A 25314-nucleotide genomic window follows, 5' to 3' on the forward strand; every position below is an offset into this window, starting at 1 on the left:
CAGAAATGTCCAAGGGGTGCGTGAGCGCTTCCTCGCACCCCTTGCGAGTTTAGGAGTTTGTGAAAAGGGAATTGCACCAGGCACGAGATTCCAGTTCAGAGGAGACAAATCCCACATGAACACATTTCAAGTGTCATGTGAGGACACAGTTTGGATTTTAGTGAGCTGTGATTCTGTCCTATCAGCCCTTAGCTGGACGGAGCAGACAGGGACTCAGAATTTGTTCAAATGCAGGTTGTTAATGGGGCCGATTATTGCTTTGTGTCTGTTTTCCAAATTTAGTAATTACTCGCTTAAATTTTTAATTCAGTCAAAAATTATTTTGCTTTTTTTATCTAAATCTCAGCTGATTCTGGTTGTGATTGCAGGGTATTAAGCAAATAAGAAACTTCACTGTGGACAAACAAATGTACATTGAGTTATTCTAAAAATTTCTTAAATGCGACCCCTCAGAACTGTATTTTGTTATACTGCAAGGATCTAGTTTGAGAGTGATTACGCTGAAGACGAAATAGTCTCACTTAGTAATTCTTATACAGCCTCCATAGCATATTTTAGGATAATCAAAGGAGAAAAGGACATTTAGACATCACTTGGATCTTTAATACTGTGCAAGTTCTGATTGATGGTGATAAAAATCTCCCCTTTTGTTATAACCTAAAATCCTTGTGCCCTGTAGTACTAACACTCTAATTACACTGCTCTGAACACCAAATCTACACAAATCTTCCAGAATCAGTTGCAAGACATCTGATCTCCGTAAACCTATGTGCTATTTATTCTTCTCTTTATGTACATAAAGATTGTTTTAACTTGATGTGCTCAGCTTATTTATATGCCAAGTTTCTGTCAGAGTTATTATTGCCCAGAAAATAGTTGGTTATTTGAAGACTATTTCTTTCTTTCTCAGTGTGTGACTACATTTGCCAAGGTGAAATTCTGAGAGTCTGGAGAGCTGTTGTCTTGATTGATTTTACAATTACTGCACAGCCATTGTAAGTGATACTTAATATTATGTAAAATGTAACACTTCTGTTACTTTTTTTTTTTTTTTTTTGAGTACAAAAGAAAATAAAGGCAAACATTAAAATAACTAAAGGACTAATAGTACAAAGTTAAAATGATTGCATCTTCAGTAAGTAGAGCTGGCAACCAGGAAAGTAGCTGGCCAGGAAAGCAGTGCAGCCTAATTCTTAAAGACGAGCCTCAGACTTTGGAGTCCTTGAAAGAGTAGCTATAGTAACAATAGATCATAACAACTGCCAAAATACCTTAAGAAGCAGAGAAGACCCTGGAGGTATTTAGTAGCATTTGCTTCCTTCTTTAACGCATTGTAGTCCAGCTTTCCTAGCGGCTTGTCTGATCACAATAAAGGTCTGCTAGTTCGGATTTGTCTTCGTATTCATATTAGGAGGGCAGTCAGGACCCTCCTAATCTCGCATCGCACCGATTTGTAACCTAAGGGAGAGTCTGCAGGAATGAAGGGCACAGTAACAGACCACTCTGTTTTCACTAGTTATCAAGAGGCACCAGAATTAAATTTTAACTAATGCTCTGACATTAGCAAGTCCTGGTCTAAGGTATGCCTTGCTCTTAGAAGGCTCTGGTGTGAATGTGCCCCCTCTGCTCCTGCCTGCACTACCTCACAGGGGTGACTACCTGTCACAGGGTCTTCAGCTCCAGCAAAGCCTCTCCCGTGGCACTGAGGCAGCCCAAACTTCATCTGCACCACTGCTACCTAGGTAGGACCACTCCACACCACTCGTGCACCCGCACCAGTGCTTTCTCCCTGAGATACTCATCACCTTTGCTTAAACTAGGATTTTTAAACAGCAGCCTGTCAATAGACTAAACCTATTATTTTCTACAACTCACCAAGAATACTGAAATAGTTTATTAGTGGGTTTGACAAATGTCTTGGATAACTAGAGGACATTTTACATGTAATTTTAGTCGAGGACTTTCTACTGACTTTTTTGAAATTAGATTTTTCTGCAACACCAAGAAATCACAGCCCTAAAATAACATCATCCCATCTAACACAATAGCAACCAAAATCTGGCCATTTCTGTATTACATTGAGCTGCACTGAGATTTACAGCAGGGATGCAAAACTGGTTAAAATGTCCTGAGAATACCATAGTCTGTTGTCCGTAATGGAGGAAATGTCTTTTCAGCTACACATTATTTTTAGGTTAGTTAATTCAAAAGTAATGTGTGTTGCATGTTTCAATATACAATGAGAATCTTAACAGATTGTATTTTCAAAAGTCACATGGGTAAAATTTCCAGTGTGCCTTCAGGACCCTGAATCACTTTTGGTCTTTCAGCAGGGTTTAATATCTAAAATGCTTTTGAGTGAAATCAGGAAATTAGACTTTGGTGTCACTTCAATTCTTCGTCACATACATGGGTGCAGGATGCTCTGCATTTGTACAGTTTAGGTTTTCTATTGATCCATCTTCAGTTTTGTATGAGTAATGGTTGCTGAAGTAACAGTGTAACCATGTTCCTAATCCCCATTAGCATCCTGTGTTGATATCTCACTGATATTACCCCCGTTAAAGCAGCATACTCTGTATTTTTTTCTGAAGAGCCCAATTATAGAAGGTGTGCTTGAAGTCTTGCATAGCAGAAAGAAATCTGAAATGGATATTGACAAAGACAAAAGGAGAGACAAAGTGTGTGCCACTGTCCTGAATGCACTGTATTTTAATCTAATTTGAAGCATATTTTTTTTTTGTCCCAGGATTCCTTATTTAGTCCTATAACTTGTTATAGTCCTTGTTAATCAGGAACAGATGTTACACAAGAAAAATGGAGTTAGTTTTACTTAAACAATAGAAACATTTGAATAATGGAGTTATCACTAAATTATATGATAGTATAGTATCCACTTAGCTAGTGATCAATCTCTACAAAAGCTAATATTTTATTTCTGGATGGGTTTAATTGAAGGGCAAATGTGCCCATCCTGCTCTGGATCTACAGAGGTACACAGTAGAATGATAAATCTGACTTCAAACACCAGTCTCACCAATTTCACTGCATTTGCATAAGTAAAGTATTAAGCCCTCGGTGACGGGCCATACTGATTAGATTCTCATCAGTTCCCAACATTGATTATGAGTAATCCGCATGAGAGAGTTTCTTGGTCAATATGACAGGAGGCTAGGAGCCATTTTGTGCTGCCCAAGTCTTTCACAAATGCATTATTTTTTCAAAGAGTGACACGTAAAAAGAATGGAAAAAAGCCTGAGGCCAAGAGCCTTGTTGTCTGTATGCCGGAGGGCATGAGAAGGCAGGAATATAATGGGTGGGAAAATGTAACTAAAAGCAACTTTGTGTTTTGTATTCAAAAGCAGAAGGCTAGAGCAGACCCACATGCACCCTGGATGGCCTTTGGAAGCAAGAATTATCTATTACACTGTGCTGTCTTGCCACAGCCAAAACTCAAGCTCATCTCTGAGCAGCAAACTAAAATTCTTGCCAGACACTGCTATCACACTGCTGTTCTGGTGAGCAAAGCATTTGCATAGCTCAAAAAGATGATTTGTACTAGCTGCTGACGTTAGCACAGCTCTCACATAAGGAGCAAATACAGGCCATGAGATGCAGTGGAAACCATTGCTGTCACCTACAAAGGTGTTGGCAATGGAGCACTTCCTAGTGCTCATTTATCCTGCTCCCAATTCATCACTAACAGAGAAAGCTGGGAGCTCACCATCATAAAACCTGGTGTGATGACCAGGGCAGTCTAAGCAGCAGAAGGAACATGGTCAGCCCGTTTTACATCCAAAGCATGGTGTAAAGTGTTAGGGAGTATATTTTGTTTAAGATTATGTACCTCTGCTAACTAGGTATGTTCAGAAATCCAGGTAGAATTAAGCCATAAATGTAGGCGTGAAGGCTTAAATTGTGAAAAATCCTGAAGCAGCTACCTCCCAAGGCCAGGCTAGAAGAAGGTGTAAGACAGACATGTCTTTAAGGAATCCAGCTCCCAGCAGTGAAGTTAATTCAGGAGTTTGACCACACAAAGTCCATGAAGCTGGTACTAAGTAATATGACCCACTGAGTGCAGAGAGCAAAGAGCTCTCCCAGCACTGTGTGCCCACATGAGGATCTGCACCAGGAGGATCAGCAGAGGCTCCAGGATACCCACAGATAATATTTATATAAATAGTGAATTAACTCCATGCTGTCCATACTGGGCCATAAGACATGGACAGTTCAGGAAGATATTGGTAAAACCATTTAGGAATGGTGCATAGCAGGGGAACTAGATGAGTGTGTAGGTCAGTTTGCCTGTACTCAGCTGCCTGGATGGCAGTGGTGAAGCTCTGCAAGGCCATGACTGCAGTGGCGAACGTGCCTACCAGTGGTGAACATCGTTAACTTCTCGAGAATGTAGCTGTGTTGAGAAAACACAGTTTCCAAACTGAACTGGGGTCACTAGTAGTATCTGTGCACAATGTCAGTTCCATATGCATATTTTGGAGATGATCCATGAATGGATATTTTGAAGGCATGGCATTTATTTTTACTGGGAAAAAAAAAAAAAAAAAGACTTGTTTCCTTCCAGACTTATGAAAAAAACATTGGGGGGCTGCTATTTCAAGTGGTCTCCTGGATTTCTGAGCACTAGACAAGGTCTCTCAGAAATACAGATCAGAAAAGCAGCTTGACATAAATGGAGCAGCTGCAGGAGGGCACAGACGACCATCAACATTTTATGTGTTTGTCTGCACTTCAAAGACTGTGGATGGCAAGTGAGGTTAAAGAGAAATAGGTGCATTAGTCCATATCCCTAGTTAGGTTACCAAAGCTATGTTGAGAAGAATGAAATTATATCCTTGGCAGGAAAGAGCGGTTAGGTCTTTCTGAGGAAAAATCAAAGGGTAGCCTATTAAAATAATAACCAAGCAGAAGCATTCATTGCTCTACACTCAAAGAGAGTGATATACTGAAAGGGCCTGAAGGAAATGCAAATGACAGTCAAACTCAACTAAAAACATTAAGCAAATTATTTACACTTCTATTTATAGATAGACCAGGTAGAAAAATTGCTGAGGTTTGCTCCTAAGTTACAGAAAACCCTTTTTACTCAGTTCCTGAGCTTTGCTGTGAGAGCTGAAGAGCCAGATTGGTGCTTATGGAATCTGTCCAAGCCTTGGGTCTGGTAGAGCTGACATTGAGGCTTGAGACAGAGCCGGGCTGCTTTCCGAAAAACACTCAAGAGACAAGGTCACTACCTTGAGTCTTGAATGAATTTCAAAGAACAATGTAACAAAAACGTGCCCCCTCTGTCAGAAATAAAAAAAAATCATATAGCTGAAATAGTTTTTAGGCTCTTTATCTTTTCTGAGTTTCTGAATGCTGCCTGTTTTGGAGGCAAGAGCTAATCTGCAGTCAGCAACAGCACATGGGAAATCCAGGCAGCGTTGGGATAAATGCCATGGGATGGCAGGGGAGTGTGAGCTCCTCCAGTACCAAACTGTTCGCAGAGGTCTTCACGGGAAAGCATTTAGAGAAGGCTCACGTGCTTGGCCGCCGTGGTGGGACCCTGCATCTTTATTCAGTTATTTCGTGCTTGGTATCTGCGTTAGTGGCCGCCTCGTGGGGGGCAGCGCGGCCCGCGGGGTGTCAGAGCTGGGGCTCCCGTGAAGGCAACGTGCTCCGTTTCCCTTCTCCCTCGGCGCGGGGAGCGGGAGCCCCATGGGGCAGCGGTGCCCCCTCCACGCTGGGCTCTGTGCGGGCGGGATGCCGGGCCCCGTGGGGCAGCGGTGCCCCCTTCGCGCTGGGCTCTGTGCGGGCGGGATGCCGGGCCCCGTGGGGCAGCGGTGCCCCCTCCGCGCTGGGCTCTGTGCGGGCGGGATGCCAGGCCCCGTGGGGCAGCGGTGCCCCCTCCGCGCTGGGCTCTGTGCGGGCGGGATGCCAGGCCCCGTGGGGCAGCGGTGCCCCCTTCGCGCTGGGCTCTGTGCGAGCGGGATGCCGGGCCCCGTGGGGCAGCGGTGCCCCCTTCGCGCTGGGCTCTGTGCGAGCGGGATGCCAGGCCCCATGGGGCAGCGGTGCCCCCTCCGCGCTGGGCTCTGTGCGGGCGGGATGCCAGGCCCCATGGGGCAGCGGTGTCCCCTCCGCGCTGGGCTCTGTGCGGGCGGGACGCCCCATGGGGCAGCGGTGCCCCCTCCGCGCTGGGCTCTGTGTGGGCGGGATGCCAGGCCCCATGGGGCAGCGGTGCCCCTCCGCGCTGGGCTCTGTGTGGGCGGGATGCCGGGCCCCGCAGCGCAGCGCGGCCTCCCCTCGCCAGCCGCGTCCCCGGCGCGCGGGAGCGGCGCCCCCCGCGCCTGCCGAGGCCCCGCCGCGCGCGGAGGCCGCGCGGGGGCAGCGGCGCTGGCGCGGCGCCCTCGCCGTTCCCGCCGCCCCCGGGCCGGCCCCGGGGCGGGTCCGCGCGGCCGCGGGCTGCCCCCCCCCCCCCCCCCCCCCCCCCCCCCGCCTATATCTGGGGCCGAGCGGCGGCGGCGCGGCGTTCCCGGCACCTGCAGCCCGCGGCGCGATGGTGGAGGCTTTCTGCGCCACGTGGAAGCTGGTGGACAGCCAGAACTTCGATGAGTACATGAAGGCGCTGGGTAGGGGCGGCGAGGCTGGCAGAGCGCGCGGGCGGCAGCTCGCGCGCACCCGCGCGTACGCGCACCCGCGTGGTTATGCCGGCATCTCTCGGCGTCGCGGGGGAGGCGCAGCGCGCGCCCCGGCTGCGCGGGACAGCGCAAGGTGCGCGCGGCCCCGCGGGGGTCTGCGAGGCCGCCGGGGGATGCGCGGCCCGGCGCGCAGCGGGCGCTGCTGCCAAAGGGCCCGGCCGGAGCAGGAGAGGCAGCTCCGGGGCCGTGTTTGGGCGTGAGGAGCTCGAGGGAGGGCGCGGGGAGGCGGCGGAGGTGCAGGGGGACAGGGATGCAGCGAGTATGCGGTGGAAATGCTGGGGTTAGGGAAAAGAGTGAAGCAGAAAGTAGCTCTTTGCTGTGGTATGTTCAAGTAAGAACTTTCTGTACCACAAAAATGGTAAAGATATATATATATATGTATATAAACAATACCTGATGGCTTTCCTGTGTTGGTTTAGGAGTTGGGTTTGCAACCCGGCAGGTGGGGAATGTGACCAAACCCACTGTGATCATCAGCACCGAGGGGGACAAAGTCATGATCAGGACTCAGAGCACTTTTAAAAACACAGAAATCGGCTTTAAGCTTGGCGAGGAGTTTGATGAAACTACCCCGGATGACAGAAACTGCAAAGTAAGTGAGCTTCCAGGCTGCCCTTGTGTCTTCCCCTTTTTTCCCTTTCATCCCCGGCTCTGTCTCTGAAGGTCTTATCTCAGCATGGCAGGGTCAGATGAAGAGAATATAACTTCTGCTGTCCTGCTCTGAAGGACAGGGGAAAACTTAAAGACAAGACTGCATCTTAACTGCCTCCGTGCATAGCACCTTGTCTGCAGCAGAGTGTTATGTCCACAGCTCCCTTTCTGCCTTCCAGGGCAGAGGAATTCTCCTGGCTCTTCATTTATATTTGTACCAAGTAACTTAAATCTAAAGCTCGTTGGGCATAACTTTCTTCCCCCTGCTGAAATGAAGGAAGTGAAGGAATGCCTTCTCCCTGCACCTCGGGGAGAGTGCTATCCCAAAGCACATCTGAGAGGATGGTGCACGTGGTGCTGGAACTTGCAGAAAATAGCTCATTTCATCCTTGGATGCAGACAAGAACTGTATGGAGCTCTTGTTGAAAACAAGGACGATTCATGGCTTTGGTTTTAAAATGCTTAGGACTACTTTATGATTCCAGCTCCACATGCCTCTATTGAGGAGAATTCAGTAGAATACTGCATGCTTCATATGTGAGTAGAATCTCGAATGCTCCAAATAAATGAGTGTCTTTGTGGTTTTTTTTTTTTTTTTTTTTTTTTTTTGATATCTCACAGTCAGTAGTCACCCTGGACGGAGACAAGCTAGTGCATGTACAGAAATGGGATGGCAAAGAGACAAACTTTGTTAGAGAAATAAAGGATGGCAAAATGGTTATGGTGAGTATAAAAATCACTGAGCACTTACATACACTGCTAACATTCCTCATTTGCATTTATGTCCAGCTTTTTGGACAGATAGTGTTACTTGAACAAAACTTGAAAGTGACTGTTGAGGAAAGCTGGCAGAGGCTTTTCAAATGTTTATTTGCTTTGCTTTGCATTTTGTTTTGACAACTGGAAAAAAATACTGATGGTTTTAGCTAGGCCAGGTTTTTGATTTCCAAGGGGTTAACCACCCTTTCTAGGATTTATGTAAACGCTCAAGCAAAACAACATACAGTTCTGGTGAACTGGAAAATATATAAGATTCTTGCTTATATAGGCAATAATCCATTTTGGATCAGTGCTAATTTAGATTTAAGACTTGCTTTATATATGCATGTGTAAATAGTATTTAATTACCTAGAGTAAGTATTTCTTCAGGATAACATAACTTAAATATGATATGAGGTAATAGCATTCTCACATTTAATAATAAAGGGATTATTCTTTCCAGCTTATTTAAAAATTATGACTAAAATAGCAATTTTGTGTTAAGAATAACCCTTCTTACTTTAAATTCACATCCTCCTCCTGACCTTTCAGGAACAGGAGTATGGTGTAGAAGCAATGGCGTAGAAGTTGCTAAATGTAGTGTCCAGACTTTCTTATACTTATTTTTGACATAGAGATGTGATTTCCAAAAATAAAATCTCTTCAGCCATATTAGTCTATGTGATTTGACTGCTGGAAAAAAAGTTTTATTTTCGAAATGTTTTGGTGAGGGTCTCTATTTTTTTTACAACCCTCTTTGTTTTTAATTATTTGAGCTTCCAAATAATTAAAACCTTAAAGCATACTGTCAGTGCAACACAATATAGCAGGTCATTTAAGGAAAAAATGTGTTTTGTTTTGGAAAATGTCTATATAAACACACTGAAAACCATTCCCTGTGGAAGTCCAATAGTGAGATGCAATATTTCACCTCAAAAAATAGCTCTGAAGTTCACACACTGTAGGTACTGCTTTTAAACATCTGTAGTAACTAAAATGCTCGATAGTCAAATGCATTTATTCTAATGTGATATTCTCCTTAATGCCTAAGCATTGTTGTACAGAATATGAACACAGAGGCTTTGAATCTTGGATTGCACAATTTGCAATGTGATCGGCTTTGAGAAAAAGAAAGTTACAGCTGTGTTACAGCTGTATTACATCAATGCTAAGTTTTAGAAGTTACATTCACAAAGGTAGAAAAATTAAATGGTCACTTAGTTGACTTCTAGAATGTATATTGTGTAGTTTTAAAGTAACAAGGAGAAAGTGCTGTTATGGGATCCAAACTTTGAGTTTTTGCCTCGTGTTCATTTAAAATATCAATAATACAAACCAACTTGTTTTTGTGTAAATTACATAATGTCTTGTCCTACTACGGACTTCTTAGCATTATATACATATGGAAAATGGTTCAGCATCTAACGTATCTGTTTTCCTTGGACTTGCAGACTCTCACTTTTGGTGATGTGGTTGCTGTTCGCCACTATGAGAAAGCGTAGAGCTTACCTGACCTCTATCCATATGGTACTTCTGCTGGATGGATTAATGTACTGTCCGTAACTGAACGTAGCTAAAATGCACACTTCTGGCATGGAAGGTTAATGGGGCAATGGGCTGAGGGGTGGGTGTTTTTTAGAAAATACTTTTTTATGCCATCAAATAGGCAAGCATGTTTTGTGAAGTGCAACAGGTTAAACTTTGCATTAAATGTCTGAAACAATTGCCTCTTTTTTTTTTTCTGTTTTAATAAATGGATCATATTTGATTTGTTTTGACATGGAGATCAAAAGAATTAAAATGTTTTCTAAATCTGTGATCATTTTGCATTTAATGGACTGTATTTTAGTGCTTTGGAGATGTTTTCTGCTCTTTTTCTCAGAAAAAAAAAATTAGGACATGTTAATGCTCTGGTGTATCCACATTTGATAGAGTACACAGGAAATTAATACTTGCCTTTGTTCTATTTAAGTAGTTGCTTTTTGCTAGAGAAATCTACAGCCCTTCTTTTTTAATATCTCTAAACAGATAGATGAGAGGACACATAAGCACTGCTTTCCCCATTCAACAACTCGCTTCTCCTCACTTGGGACTTTATCCAGGGTCTGTTGAACTCCCTTCAGTTTCAGTGGTGTTCTTATATTTTTGTTTTTGAGTTATGAGAGTTTGGGTGTGTGTGTTTTTGTTTGTTTTTTATTTGGTAATATGCAAAAGATTGAAATAAATTGTGGAGGTGGAAGTGATTCACAAGATGGGAGGAAAGTACAAATACAATAGGAGAGAACCAGGGCAACCTCAAGTACAGAGCTTGTCTTCCATTGATCACTAGAGATGTGAGAGGAATACACAGGAAAAATAGTACAAGACAAACTCTGAGCTTCATCTCCTCTAGCTGTATGTTTCAGAGCCTAATCTGTACTGGAGGTCAAAATTTGCACAGTGAGCTATATAAAATTGTGCTTAAGAGAGATCAAAAAGAGGGAAGGGGGAGGAAAAAAAAACTATTCATGAGAAACCTTAAAATAGAAGTGGAAGGAAAAAATGCCCTATGCTTCAGTTTGGTTCTTAAAGCAAGACAAAATTAAAACAGGTTGCTGGCATTCTGGAAGGAAATGTTTAGAAGGTCGCATGTTCCTTGCTGGGACACTGACCCAGTGGACCATACCACTACACTAAGACCTTTTAAGCAAAGATGCAGAGTTTAGCTGGTTGATACTGTGGCAGTGTGACTCCAGAGGGAGGCAGGGAAGGGGATTCTGCTGACTTTGCGAGGTGTAATACTTCACTGTCCTAATTAAGGAAACTGTTTTCTCAAAGATCTATAGCATTTCCCAAAAGAGAAAAGGGATGGGGATGTTTCTTTCAGGCAGCCTCTGTGTGAAAAAAGTAAACCTAATATGAATTATCTCATACTCGTGTTGCTTAGCTGGGTCTCAACTTTCATCAGATGAGCAAGATAAGCCATCCATATTATCCTACCCCTTAGAGGAGAAAACTATTCAAGAAAGCCGGAGTAACTTCCCATTTTACCTAGTTTTCCATCAGAGCAGTGAAAAGTACAACTTTGCTTCAGTGGTGCATGGGACTGGATTCTGCGCATTCAGCCTCTGTTGTAGCAGTATGTTTGAACAGTCTCTTCTCTCCTTAGCTTTCATAAGCTCATTTAAGTACTAATTTCAGTGCCTAATACAGGCTGCATCTGTCTCCCCTCTATTATAGCTTATTCCCCTCTATTAATCATATAACTATTTCCCAACCACTGCTTCCCACAAATCTGGGAACACACACTTTCCTTAATTGCCAGGAAAAGCACACTTGGGTCTCCATTATGGCGTTAATTTTCATGAAAAGTGATTAACAGGGCCATGAAGGAGAAAAATAAGGTTTTTATTAAACATAGAGAAAGCAGTGATAGATTGACAGGATGTGGCTGGAACATCATATAATGAAGGGTAAATATTTTACATTACAATGGCTTTTAAGCCATTCCTTTTCCAATATGCATTGGAAACGCATAAAACCACCAGAAAAGCGGAGACTTTTACCATCCCAAAGAGAAACAGTATTAATGTCAAAACCGAAGGAGGGATAAGAAAAGCAGCCCTTTGGGGAGATCCCAGACACCTAAATAATAATAACAAAATTTAAAAAGCGCCCACCCGCCCGGGCGGCCCCCTGCGCCGCCGCAACGGCTCTAACGGCCGCTCCGCTCCCCGCCCCCTGAGGCGCCGCAACCGCCGCCCGGGCGGCCCCGGCCCCGCCGCGGAGTGGGCCCCGCCGCGGCGCGGGCGGGGCGGCGGCGGGAGGCGGCGCGGGGCCGGGGCTGTGCCGGGCCGGGCCGGGCCGGGCCCGTTCCGTTCCCTCCTCGCCGGGGCGGTGCCGTGGGCCGCAGGAGGCTCCTGCCGCCGCCATGGAGCCGCGGGGGGTCCGCGCCGCCCGGCTGGCCCTCGGCCTGGCGCTGCTCTGCTGCTGGCTGGCGGCGGCCGCGGCGGCGCCGGCGGGCCCGCAGCGCCGCTCCGCAGTGGGTGAGTCCGCCTGCGGGCCGCCCCGCTCGTGCCCGCGCTGGGGGCGGCCCGGGTGCCCGCGCTCCCGGCTTGCCCGCCCTGTCACCGGCTGCCCCAGCCGGGGGTCTTTCCCCTCGGCTCTTCCTCCTCTTTCTAACTCTTGCCCTGCTTGTTTATTCCGCGCCTCGCCCAGCTTCAGCCGCAAGCGGCTCCTGGGTGCGCGCGGCGCTGCTGTCCCAGGGCTGAGCAGGGCTTGCGCTTAGCCCGCAGGCAGGGCAGGTGGGAAGAGCCCTGCCGTGCCTTGGGCGCAGCCAAGGCGCCCTGCGGACCCCGCTCTGGCTCCTGCGCCGCCTGCCCAGGCCGCAGGGCGGCTGCTGCGGCGCGGAGCGTGCGCAGGTGCGCGCGGGGCGTTATTTTCAGCTGGGATGTTCGGCCGCGCTGACTCACGCGCGTCCCGAAGCCGAGGCGGTGCAGCTCTTGCAGGGAGCTGCCATGTCCTGTGTTCGCAGATGGGAGCGGAGCCATCGCGCTCGGCTTCCTGGAATAAATTCCAGCAAGAGTCCAGTCACATGTTGTTGCCTGCCCTGCCGCAGAGTGAGCATGTGACCTTGGGAAAACCAATTTGTATCCGTCCCAGCTTCACAACAGATACACCAGATACACATGTTCATCTTCCAGATGCTTCAAATCTGACAAAGACGAATCCCTTGTTTGTCTCATACCAACTCAGCTGATTTTGTCCTGCATATTCCTGTACTTGACAGTTCTTTTTCTGTTCAGTACTAAATAACAGTGGCTGAGAATGCATCAGCACACACAAGCCTGAAATGTCCTGGGGAGGTCAGGCACAGATTGGCATCTCTTTGGTATCACTCTGGATAGAATAAGAAGAAGAAGAGCTTTTTTTTTTTTTTTTTTTTTTTTCTCTCTTTTCCTCACATGCCGTTTCTTGTCATCTTCTATAGTAGCTTCCAGCTAGGGAAGGTCTGGAAAAATAATCAAAATTGCAACTCCCTCTCTTTTCAGGTGGTGCAATGGAGAAGTGCCCTTGTCTTCTCCTCTACTTTCTGGATTTCCATAAATAAGGAGCTCCATTTTCCAGCCCCCACCAACCTTCATGTTGGGATCTTTTTCTGCTGGCTAGCTGAAGTCTGTGCTTCTGTTTGCAGTTGTTCTAAGCAGATTTTTTGAATGGCTTTTGCCAAGAATACACCATTTATCAGACAGGCTGATCAGAAGCTAATCAAAATTTCAAAGAGAATGCAGCAGGTTCAGAATTACACCAGCACATTCAGTTCATACATGCAAGCTATAACCAAAAAGTCAGAAACATTTGTTTTTGTTGTTGTTGCTAAGTGGAAGACTGGCCTTCTTCAGGAATTGATGGCTGAGATTCCTGGGCAGCTTTGGTTTCTGCTGATAAATAGTTTTTTTTATTATAATTGTTTTCTTTTTTTCCATGCTATGCAAGGAGTGAGATTCTTAACAGGTTGGTGGAAAATAATGTGTTTCTGTTAATCTTTGTTTTCTGAAAACAGGGCAGTTCTGGCATATATCTGACTTGCATTTAGACCCTACTTACCACATCAACCCAGACCGCACCAAAGTTTGTTCTTCTTCCAAAGGAGTCAATGCTTCTGACCCAGGCCCTTTTGGAGACTTTTTGTGTGATTCGCCATATCAACTCATTTTGTCAGCATTTGCATTCATGAAGGATTCTGAGCAACAAGTTTCATTCATGATTTGGACAGGGTAAATGTTCAAGTCACTGTGCAGTGAAAGCTTTTAACAGCTAAATAATGTTATTACGCAGTAATTCGTAAACTTACATTCGCACTAACACATCTGAGCTTAAAATCTCCTAGAGTCTACTTCTAAATAATCTCTTTAGAGGTCTGAATGACTAAAAAGTGGAACACTGTGGATAGCTGTTTCACTGGGGTATTTTTACCACATGACTATATTACCATAGCTTAACTGAAGTCGTGTGGGGAGTATCAGAAGTGGGAAAAACAAAAGGGAAGGTCAGAGGAATTCCTGACTCTTTGGAACTAATCATGATGGGAGATGTTGGATTTTCTAGACCTTGAGGTCATTAAATCAAGAGTTGCTACCACTTTAGAAGATACCCTTTAATTTAAACATTAGGTGTTGGGCTCTATAAGAGATTGGCTAGGATAAAGCAATATGGCAGCTGTGACTTCTGATGTTAAAATTTGTGAATCAGTTGAATCTGTTTTTTTTAAAATTATAGAAGGCAACAGTAATTCTTGTAGGGATTCTATATTAGGGGCTAACAGAGGGGATAATACAATGAATTCTGTTTTTGTTTCCATTTCTATCACTCTTAGCTGCACATGCTCATGATGAAATTATTGTGGTCCCTTGCTGCAATATTCAGGATGTGTGAAGTCTTGTCTTGCGAAAGACATTTTCTTCTGTGCCTGTGTCTCAAGTTATTAAAGGGGCATGATAGTATTGCCTTTCTTACACATCTGTGGCAAGGCTTTTTGATGGTCATTCCATGCCACTGTGCTGGGAAAAGAGTGTCAAGAAATACGAATTTGTAAAAATATGGGGTTAAATGTAATTTTCTCAAATTCATTTTCAATAAATGTTGTTGGAAGAGGAAAAATAAACTTCCAAGTCTGTATAGATGTTAAAAAATGCATCACCCAAGCTGCACAGTAAGGGATCAAGTTCATTTAATTAAATAAAATGTCTTAATAGTGCTAAAGGTGAATCATATAATAAACATGAGGCTATTTGCAAAAAGAAATGACTTTGTAGGCAACCTTTCAGAGACTGCAATATTTTATTTAAGTGATCTACAGGAATATTACAGGACAAAATTTAAGTGTATTTGCAGTGTTTTGTGCTTTTCCTTGTTTTGCTAAGAAGCCTTTGCGAATAAGGTTGTCTCTTTTTTCCAGAGATAGTCCTCCTCATGTTCCAGTGAGAGAACTCTCTACAAAGATGGTCATCAACATCATTGGCAATATGAGTTCTACAATACGTCATTTCTTTCCAGAAATTCAGGTTTTTCCAGCACTGGGCAATCATGACTACTGGCCACAGGTAAAACCAGTTCTTAGAAATTTGTTTCTGTACCAGACCAAGTGGGCTTCCAAGCCCTCAGATAGCAAGTGTGAAACAGAAACAAGACTGAAATTTTCATAATCGCTGTTCTGGACAGTGTGTTCTATAATTCTCAGGTTAGCATCTAAACTGTAAACAGTTCCAGTCAAGAACACAAAGTACATCTCTCCCTGTGTTAAGGTACCCAAGTGAATGCTGGTGAGGGATGGAATCTGCACATTGCCTGAGGTTACAAATTTAGTGTGAATCTTCTCTCATGGTGTAGAACTACCAATTCTTACCATAGTTGATTTTTTTTCTTGCCTGTGTAAGTTACACATTTGCGCACAAGAGCTTGGTTGAACAGAAATTATATTTTTAGTGACTCTATTAGTGTATGGTAAGATTCAAAGCCCACTGAAAAACCTATTGGGAATCTGTCCATTCACATCACTGGATTTTTAATTTTTTTATCAGACCTGTGGCAGAATTTTTGTAATGTTCCCATACTTTCACAAACATGATTATAATGATTTTTTTTTCTTCTTTCCTTTCCTCGTTGGGCATGTATTCCCAATGATGATTTACTAGATACCGAGGCCATTGCAGCTTCTTTTACTTTCAGTGTTCTGCAAATATTGTTTTTGGCATGGCTCAAAAATAAACAGTTGCTGCATGTGGCTTTTTGGATGCATCACAAGTTGATCTAGCAGTTCATGGGGCTCAGAACCAAATTCCATTACTGAATTTGAGGGGATCAGAAGGGATGTGGAGCAGGTCAACTTTTTTGAAGTTTTATTTTGTTTGAAATGGGTAATGAAAATTCAATGACACCCCCTTCAAACTCTCAAAGGTTTTTAGTCCAGAATAGCTTTCTATGGCATTCGTTAGTCTTACTGTGGAATAAATACTCGGGTAGAGTAGATGGCCTTGTTCTCTGTAATACATTGAAGTTGATGATTCTAAAATCAGGGAATAGTCGAGTTACTCAGAGTGAGGAAAGAGGAATGTGAGAAGGAAAACAAGGGCTGATTATGTAGCATATCTTGAAGCTGTAAGTGAACAAACAAAGCTGGGAACTTAGTCTTGTGTTTTTATTCTGGTAGTAAAGCTTTTGTTACATGCGTTGGCAAGGGGCCAGCTTGTTCCATTAGAAGCCACTGCTAAAATATTTTTGAATACCACCTAAACAGAAGTCTAACTCAGGGCATTGTTTTTATTTTGTTTCTTAGAAAGCCTTAACAGATAGTAGTTGTCCTTTGATATGCGGGATTAGAAACAATCTCCTTAGGTATACAGAGGAAAATCTGTATTCAGCAAACCTGTAGACAGCAGTGGAAATCCACATGATGTTATCCCACTGACATTTTAATGTAGCATCTTTTTCCATAAACATCAGTTTTGTCCATGAAATTGAATTCAAAAATAAAACAGTGGTCAGCTGGGACAAAGGAACAGCAGATAGCATTTTGAAGTGCATTGGAGTAAATACCTCTCTCCACACAAAAATACACATATGTTTAGTTTGATATTTTGTTTGAAATGGCTGATTTCCCCAATGGACAGAAATAACTTATTTTCCACTTACTGATTGCAAAAGACCATGGGATCAGAAATTGGCCACCCTTAGGTCATTTCAGGTTGCTTCCCCCTCCCCCACACACCTTGATGACTGGATGACTCTTCTCTTTTTCTTGTGGCCATGTGTTATACCATAGACCCCGTGTGATGTGCAGGAAGCCACACATCCCTGTAGGCTGTCCCAGAGTAACTGTGAAGGCTGTGTGCCTACTATGCACCAAATAATTTTATTGCTCTGTTTTGTCCTGACTTTCCATCATAACAATGTAATGATCTTTGGTGATTTTTTCTTGCAGAGGCTGTGAAAAATGCTATTCAGGTTAATGAAGCATTGGGACATCTTTCAGATTGTATGTTGTGACCTTGGTTTTTCGGACTAGACCTGTTTTACATCCTTGCCCCTGCTTAAAACAAATCCCAGCTGCTGTCTAATCCAAAGATTCACAGAGCACTAACTTACCTTTTAGAGCCTGGGTCCCAACCACCTTTGGTCCATAACATGGCCTCTTAAGTAAGATAGATTTTGTGCTGTTAGTGAATGTTATCTCTGGCTGAGCTGGTTTGCCTGAAAGCTTTCTTAGCAACTAGTATCTGTGCGTCGCAAGCAATAAATGCCTGAACTGACTTGTGCTTGCCCTGCTTCTAGACAGAGACTTAGTACTTAAGCCTCTGATAAAGTAGGTTTAGTTTCAAAGACCTTAGAAAGGTTTTGTGTTTAAGAAAGCATTCACAGAACTATAATACTGCTTCTTTTTTGCCCTCTGTTCACTCTCTCTATTTTTTTTTTCCTAGCACTAAAAATCCATGCAGATATTTTAGGAAAGGTGAGGAGAGGCTGAATCTTCCTATCAGGGTTAGATGAGAGCATGACTCTAATCACATTCTGGCACTTGGACATCGCTTTGCTCAGACGGAAAGTGCTAGAATCCTAATTAAAGCTGCTGATTGGAGAAAACATTGAGAAAACTTTAAGTTTTAAATATGTTGTCATTAGAGCTGCAGGATATCATGGAGGCATTTCAGAATTTTATCAAAATGTTTCTTAGGGCGGAAGTGAAACTTTAGGAAGCTAATATGAATCCCATCTAGCTGGAAAAAGTCGCTTGCTGTATAAGAAACCCAGGTTCATGCCTCTCTTCCAAGCAACTTTATTTTCAGAATGTAAACAGACTTTGAATACTTGAATACTTATCTATTTGTTAAGTAATTTTTTTTCTGCTGTCTCTGTGTCTCTCTGATGTAACTTAGGCAGGTTTTGTTCCTTTGCAGGATCAGCTTCCTGTAACTACCAGTGAAGTTTACAATGCTGTAGCAGATTTCTGGAAACCTTGGCTAACTGATGATGCAATCAGTACATTCAAAAAAGGTAAAATATAGCAGTAATATGTTGTACAGCTAGGGCTTAGAGAGCTAATGTTTCTGTAGATTTATTCCTTTATTTAGCTGAGTCTCATAGGATGAAGCAGCACAATAGATTACCTGAAATAGTTCTCCTGGAAGAAGTTATTTATCTTTAGGAACAGCAGTGCTTATCTTCAGGGTATGTTTGTTCTCCTCTGATGCAATAGTTATTACTCTTCCTTGTAGCACGTACAATGTTGTTGACGTGGTAAAAATATGTATAAAGTACAATAACTCATAATAAAAATACTTCTTTGATAAATGTGTGTGGTGCACAAAAATTAAATTTGATTATAAGGAAATGAAATAGTATCGCTGAGGTTTATTCAAAGCAAATTGAATAGGTACATACTTGTGAAAAGTATAGTAGCAAATAGGTATGGTGATTATATACTGTTAAATATGTCATATTTGCATCCAATTTACTAAATTAAGAAACTAAGTTATATACCAATTTAAATTTTCCTTTTTGGTCTGAAAAGCTCTGCCCAATTTCAAATCCTCAGATGTTATGGATTTGAAACTTAATCTGTGTTTTGCATCCTGAATGAGAAAGATATTTGGGGTAAGGAAGAGGAAAAATTATTAATAGTAAAATAAAAGTCAAAGGGGCAGATCTTAAGCTAAGGAATATAGCTATAGCTCTGTTTTCCTTATTCTTATGGCTTCCCGATCTTTGAAATTGCATCCATAGAAAAACTAGGTATCCCATGGAGGATTTTAGGAGCTTAGATTCATAGAAAAACATGTTATTTTAATTTTATAACAAAAATAACTTTATAGTCTGAAGTTAAATAGTCTTCAAAGTATAAGGCAAAACAAATAGTTCTCAAATAGCTCTTTCTGGAGGAACTTTCCATAAGAAATGTGAACTTTCAAGAATTGCTGTATCTCTGTGTGCAAGTAGTGATACAGGACATTTCTTGCTCATGAATTGGATAACTGCATTTGAAAACTGTCAAATAAACTCTGAAGCAGTTAGAGGCAAAAGAGTCAACTTCTTATACCAAAATGTTGCTGAAAACAGCTAAGGTACATTTTGAACAATGTGTACATTTTGAATAAATAGGTCATATTCCAACATACTCGAAGGAGTAAGGCTGGAAATTTTGTCAGGCCTGTGCTTTCATTCTGAAGTTGTGCTTTTAAGACTTTTTTCAGATCATGTTGGTCTTTCTTCACAGGTGGCTTCTACACACAACTATTCAAATCCAATGTTAGCTCTCAGCCGCTGAGGATAATCAGTTTGAACACAAATTTATATTACAGCCCCAACAGCGTAACTGTGAATATCACTGACCCAGCCAACCAGTTAGCCTGGCTGGAGGGAGTTCTAGAAACCTCGTCACAAAAGAAGGAAAAGGTAAGGGCCATAAACAGAATGCATTGGCCTTGTTTGTTTAAACTCTGAAAAGAGAAAAGGTATCAGCAAGTAGAGGAAAAAAAAAGTGATTCCAAAAGAATGCTAATGTTGCCGAGGATACTGCAAAGCCAAAGCTTCATGCGTATATTAATGGGAAGAAATAACAATACAAATTATGTACATTATGTACAATTTAATGAAATTATTTAATAATATTTATCAAATCATAATTTGGAGGAAAACAGCATTTTTTTCTACAGTGTAAAATGTGCTAGAAGACAGAATGAGAATAAGGATCTTTTGTTTCTTAGAAGGGACTACATCTTTCTACTCGTAAGCGTTGAATAAAAAACGGACTCAGTCTGAGACAAAAGCTAAAAAAAAGTCTTAGTGTTTTTGAGTATCAAAATAGAAAGGAGTTTGTAAAATCTTGCACTGATTAGTCAGCATTTGTGGTTGGAACTCAGTTTCTGTTTCAGTCAGTTTTAGCTTTTTAGCCCTTTTTTCTGTTTCTGGTAAATGTCTGACCACACAGGCACTATGATATTTTAACATAAGCTTTTCTCACTCTGCCTTTGAGATGCTAAATCTTAGTTCTTCCCCTGATAGCATATGTTTTTGTTTGAAGTGATTCATCAGTTTTCCTTTGGCCTAAAATTAGGTGTAGATATATCAGAACTTTTTTTTTTCTGAATTAACTAAAAAGTACCCATTCATCTCTTTTGTTACGATCTTAAACATGCTACTGCTTGTATTGTGTCAGCAAAACTGCTGATTAATAGCTTTAACAATGGCCTTTCAGAGGTAGCATTCGTATGGAATTATATTAACCATTTCTAAGCTTTTAACTAAAAGTGTTTTTAGTTTCAAATGCAGGTACTAATTGGCTTTCTGTATCTAATCCCTTAGGTATATATAATAGGACACGTACCAGTAGGATACTTGCCATATGCAAGGAATACGACGGCTATCAGGGAATATTACAATGAAAGGCTGATAAAGATTTTTCGCAAATACAGTGATGTTATTGCTGGGCAGTTTTTTGGACACACACACAGAGATAGTATCATGGTCCTCTTGGATGAAAAAGGTAATGATGCTTGCTCTTTCTTCTTGGTTAATAACAAAGTAATATTTTCTTGCATGTTGCTACCAATCAGCCTCTATAAATACTGTAAAAAGGAAATTGGGAACATTACCTATAAGAGTTCAAGCCACACACATGCTCCTAGATTTTTTTCAGTGACCCTTGCCAGGCAGACTGTCCCTTTCACTGAGGTCAGAAGAGACTTCCCAAGCTTCCTATTTTTTAATGACTGCTTATGCCTAAGCAAGAATTTCTAGTCTTTCCTCTTTACTTTTTCAGTGACATGGGCAAATTATACTAGCCAGCTGCTATTGTGCGATGTGTCAAAGGGAATGTTCTCAGGCCAACTAGACATGCTCTGTGTTCTTGTGTTTCCTGCATCATTACTGTGCCTCTCTGCTGAGTTCCCTGCTGCTTCAAAGTTAATTAAGATAAGGGGAAGCAGGAGGTAGGGGCAAGAAAATCTCTGCCTGTTGCATCTCTTAGATCAGCTAATTTCCCTTCAAGAAAAGCACCCAGCTTTGAAAATTCCGTTTATTGCTTGGAAATCCCTTAATTTTAAGCATAGTTATGGCTGTATGAAACACTTTAAGATCTGTAATGGAAGCTTCCTAGCAAAAATAACCAGAAATGGTTAAGTATTTGTGGCTGTGCAATAAAATCACGAGTGGTCCACTGCCTTAGCTTATGTAAAGTATCTAAATATCAATTGGCCCCTTATTTATGTTTGCTTTGTATAGACCTACAAAAGCAGTATCTGAAATGCTAGCTGGGGTAATAATGTTCTAAAAGGTTTACGTTTTCCTGTGGTGTTCTCATGGAACTGGTCTCTGGAAAAAAGAAATCAATCCAAGAAAGAACTCTTTTCTTTTTTTTTAAGATATTCAAGTAAGTAAACCTATAGGTTTTTGTATTGTGTTCCCTGTGTCTGATAATAGCCTGATCTTGATGTCTTGTGATTAGTTTACGGTGTGCAAGTAACTATGCTCCCAATTTTTGTTCTGTATTTTTGGTAACATTTAAACAGTGAGCATTTCATGTAACTAGCTTCAGTTTTAGGCTGTCTTCTACTCATGTTCCTTTTTTTTACCTTGACAAAATCCCAGATAATTCAAGATACGTATGAATCTATAGCCAGCATTCACGTGTTGAAATACAGAGCTTCATTTTATCTCCTTCACAAAAAAATTGTCTGATTTTCAAGCTTTCTAAGCTTCTGCTCATTTGTGGATAGTGACCTTGTGATTTCTCTGCTGTGGTGCTGGCAGAGAAAGAAATAGATTTTTTTTTTTTCCACAGAGACCCTTTAAATGTATTTACTTGCATTTTTTGTCTATTAAAACCCATTTATGTGCTTATATTTCAGTTGCCTTAAAGTTCAGTGTTGTCATAATATACTGGACTAGCCTAGCTGTGTGAAGCTCAGGATCAATTAATAATATTCTATTGTTTCTAATAATACCAAAAAATACATAAAGCAAAAAATGTGTAAAGAAACATGGAAAAGAAAGCATGGAAACAGCAACTCAAAGTTTTATTTATTTAGCAGAAATATGCAAAATAAAGAGACCTTACATCTAGGCAAGACTATTTTGCATTAAGGTAGTTAAAGTTGTGGGAAGCCTGAGCATGGATCACAGTGATATAGGTATTTTGGGGGAAAAAAGGTTAATTTACAAAGCCAGTCACTGCTTCTAGCAAGGTTAGTTCTCCAAGAGCATTTATTTTAGAAAATTAATGAAAGCAAACTGTTTCCCCACCTCCCTCTTCCTACAGAACAACCAGTAAATTCCTTGTTTGTGGCACCTGCTGTAACCCCAGTGAAGAATGTGTGGCAAATGGAGTCCAATAACCCTGGTGTCAGATTGTATCAATATGATCTGCTTGATTATAGCTTGCTGGTAAGTACTTTAAAGCATTACTTAAGGGTTAAATATTTAAATATAGCTTATTTTGAAGTTACAGCAAGATGTCAGCTTCTGTAGTGTTATGGTTATTGCTGGAACTGTGGCCTTCGTTCTTATTTTTCTTTGTAGGCAAAGAAACAGACATCTAAGAGAGAGCCCAGTCAGTTTTTCTGTGGCTCAAGGCTACAAGTGCAAGACTACCACAAAATACTGTGGGCTTTTTAATAATCAAAGGAATATTCTTAAAATGTAGAATTAAAGAGAGTCTGAAAATAGGACAGCATCCTAAAAGTATTTGTGGGGGGCTCTGCAAGAGTGAGAAATGTTCATGTAAATCCTGGGTTTGTTTATACACCCACGTTATTTGGTGATTTTCTGAGCTTTGGGAGGCAGTATATGAAATGTTTCTGCATGATGTAGAAGAGCAGATGAGGAAAAGCACTTTCAAACATGTGATGCTTTTCATAATTATGCACCTCTCTATATAGAGTTTGTTTTTTATAGGCATCTGTAAATAAATCCAGAAAGAAAAATGGAAACTACTACTAAACTTGTAGAGAAAGTAAATCCTGCATAGCTATTTTGGTTTGGAATGACTCAGATATTCTCCCTGTAATTCAGAGTAAAATTTTGCTCTTGCTGAAGTCAGTGACAACACATGTGGTGGTTTGACTGGGATTTCTGTCTGGAGAGCTGCATTAACTTCTCATGCTTCTTCCTTGCACAGTTTTCACTCTGTCTTCAACTCTCCCTTTCCTCTGAGTTTTTCCCTGGCTTTGTCCATTCTTCCTTTCAAAGAGTGCCCATAGAAAAGAAAATCTGGGCTTTCACCCTTTTGCCCCATGCCTATGCTAGACATGAGCATAGCGGAGCTTGATTTGTAGTTTGGACAGGAAAAAAAAAACCCTCTAGCAGCGCAATTTCTGCTGCTTGTCCCTCCTTTTTGCCCTTCTCCCATCCCCCCTCCATTACGAAGTACCAGCTTTGGGTGGGAGCCCAACTCTTGGGGTGGGACATGACCTTCTATTCAGTTGTGAATAACGAGGAGTGACAGCTTCTTAATCAATATATCACTCTAGAGGCTTAATGAAGCAGGGAAGAAAGCAATACAGCCATGCCTTTTTCTTTCCTTTTGCTGTAGGATCTTTGGCAGTTTTACTTGGACCTCAGAGACGCCAACAAGAAAAATGAATCAAACTGGAAATTAGAATACATCTTGACTAAAGCTTACGGCGTTGAAGACTTGAAGCCGCAAAGCTTATATGAAATAGCCAAGCAGTTGTCTGTGCCACACAGCAGGCTGTTTGAGCAGTATTACAGTAACTTCATTGTGAGCTATGACACAACCATTGTCTGTGAAGGGGGATGCAAAGCCTGCCAGATATGTGCTATCCAATATTTGGATTATTCTTCGTACACAGATTGTATCAACCAGGAAGCAATGTGGAGATGAAGTCTCCAGTGCAGTCTGTGCTGATGGTAACTTCAGCCTGTGATTTTAAAAAATCTGCTCATCCTCTCAGGCACCAATGTGCTGCCTCAGAGCCTGTGATTTTAAAATATCTGCTCATTCTCTCAGGTACCAATGTGCTGCCTCAGAGCCTGTGGATGTTCACTGAATTTCAGGGGAACAATAAGTCTTCCTATTTTCTTTTTCTGTCTTGTAAACATATTTTCCTTCCACATCTAAATAAAAGCTGATTGACTATGTAATGAAATGAGAGCCAGATATTTTGCTGTTGTTGAAGGTTCCTCTGCCCTCTGTATCAGGCATCGCAGTATGGGGGAACAGTAGTTGCTCAGTTCTTTGGAAATCCAGGTCTGTTATCAGAGCATATCAAGGTAAGTGATGTAACCTGTTTCAGGCATGGGATTCAGCCATCTCCTGTCAACAATTACAAACTGAAACCTGAAAAACCCATGTGCTGAGACTGGAGCACACAATGTTAATGCAATACCAGTATTAGGCATCTTCCTACCATGTTTCCTTTTCCCTTTTAACCACCTAAATCCATGTTTGCATGGGGGTATATTCTGCTGAATGTGGCTTAATGAATCACAGATCTTCATCCTGTAAATACTAATGTACTTTCAGAATGTGTATGATTGCCCAGCACTAAGCACTGCTTTTTTATAATAAAGATATGCATGTTGGTACTGCTATCAAATTTATATTCCTTTAATATACTTCAATAATAACGCAATCTTCAGTTAACAGATTTTGCAGTAGATCACAAGTCAGGTTTAAATTGGTTAACGTCTCAGATAGCCTGTACATTTTGATACAATACGGGGAAACATACACTTGTGCTGAGGTTTCTCAGGGTTTTTTTGTTTTTTGTATCTGTTTGTCAAGGGAAAGCAAATATGCTTGTAGATAATGTAAGAGCAGTTGAGGTGATAGGATAGCTGAGGTTGCTGCAGTTTTCAAAACAGCTTTGTTCAGGTCTTTGATCAACTGTTTTTTTTTTTTTTTTTTCTTCCCGTACTGGTTTGCTTCTGTGGCACAAACCATCACAGAAAATGTTGTAAAAATTGCCAAATTGTATTCTCCTACTGTGGCATTTTTTGTTGCTGAATTTAGGAAGAGCTGAAATGTGTGGCAGATTAATAGCCACAGAACTCCTTAGGAAAACTAGTTTATTGCTGATGAGTTCTCGGCTTTCTCGGTTCCCAGATGTCTTTTCCCCCTCTCCCCCATGGTTCATTTTATTTTTTCTTTACAGTAGATGTTATTTAGAGAGCATGAATTAATAACTGCCTAAACATTTTCAGAGTGTTACACTGT

The 25314-nt window shown here is 41.9% G+C and overlaps 2 protein-coding genes across 2 annotated transcripts; both read left to right on the plus strand.

The window, feature by feature from the left end:
- Positions 1-6496: 6496 nt before the first annotated feature.
- On the plus strand, positions 6497-9921 carry FABP7 (fatty acid binding protein 7). Its single transcript, XM_088521981.1, has 4 exons — positions 6497-6626; positions 7115-7287; positions 7968-8069; positions 9557-9921. The coding sequence occupies exons 1-4, from the start codon at positions 6554-6556 to the stop codon at positions 9605-9607; spliced, it is 399 nt and encodes a 132-aa protein (XP_088378107.1). The 5' UTR covers positions 6497-6553; the 3' UTR covers positions 9608-9921.
- A 2094-nt stretch (positions 9922-12015) lies between these two features.
- Positions 12016-24036, plus strand: SMPDL3A (sphingomyelin phosphodiesterase acid like 3A). Its single transcript, XM_088521978.1, has 8 exons — positions 12016-12130; positions 13648-13861; positions 15043-15187; positions 18038-18134; positions 19354-19532; positions 20442-20622; positions 22396-22520; positions 23668-24036. Exons 1-8 carry the CDS (start codon positions 12016-12018, stop codon positions 23977-23979), a joined length of 1368 nt encoding a protein of 455 aa, XP_088378104.1. The 3' UTR covers positions 23980-24036.
- The last annotated feature ends 1278 nt before the right edge of the window (positions 24037-25314 follow it).

This window comes from Tinamus guttatus, unplaced genomic scaffold (genome assembly GCF_059628265.1).
Source record: "Tinamus guttatus ecotype Peru unplaced genomic scaffold, ASM5962826v1 Tinamus_guttatus_pri_ptg000141l, whole genome shotgun sequence".
Taxonomy (NCBI): Eukaryota; Metazoa; Chordata; class Aves; order Tinamiformes; family Tinamidae; genus Tinamus; species Tinamus guttatus.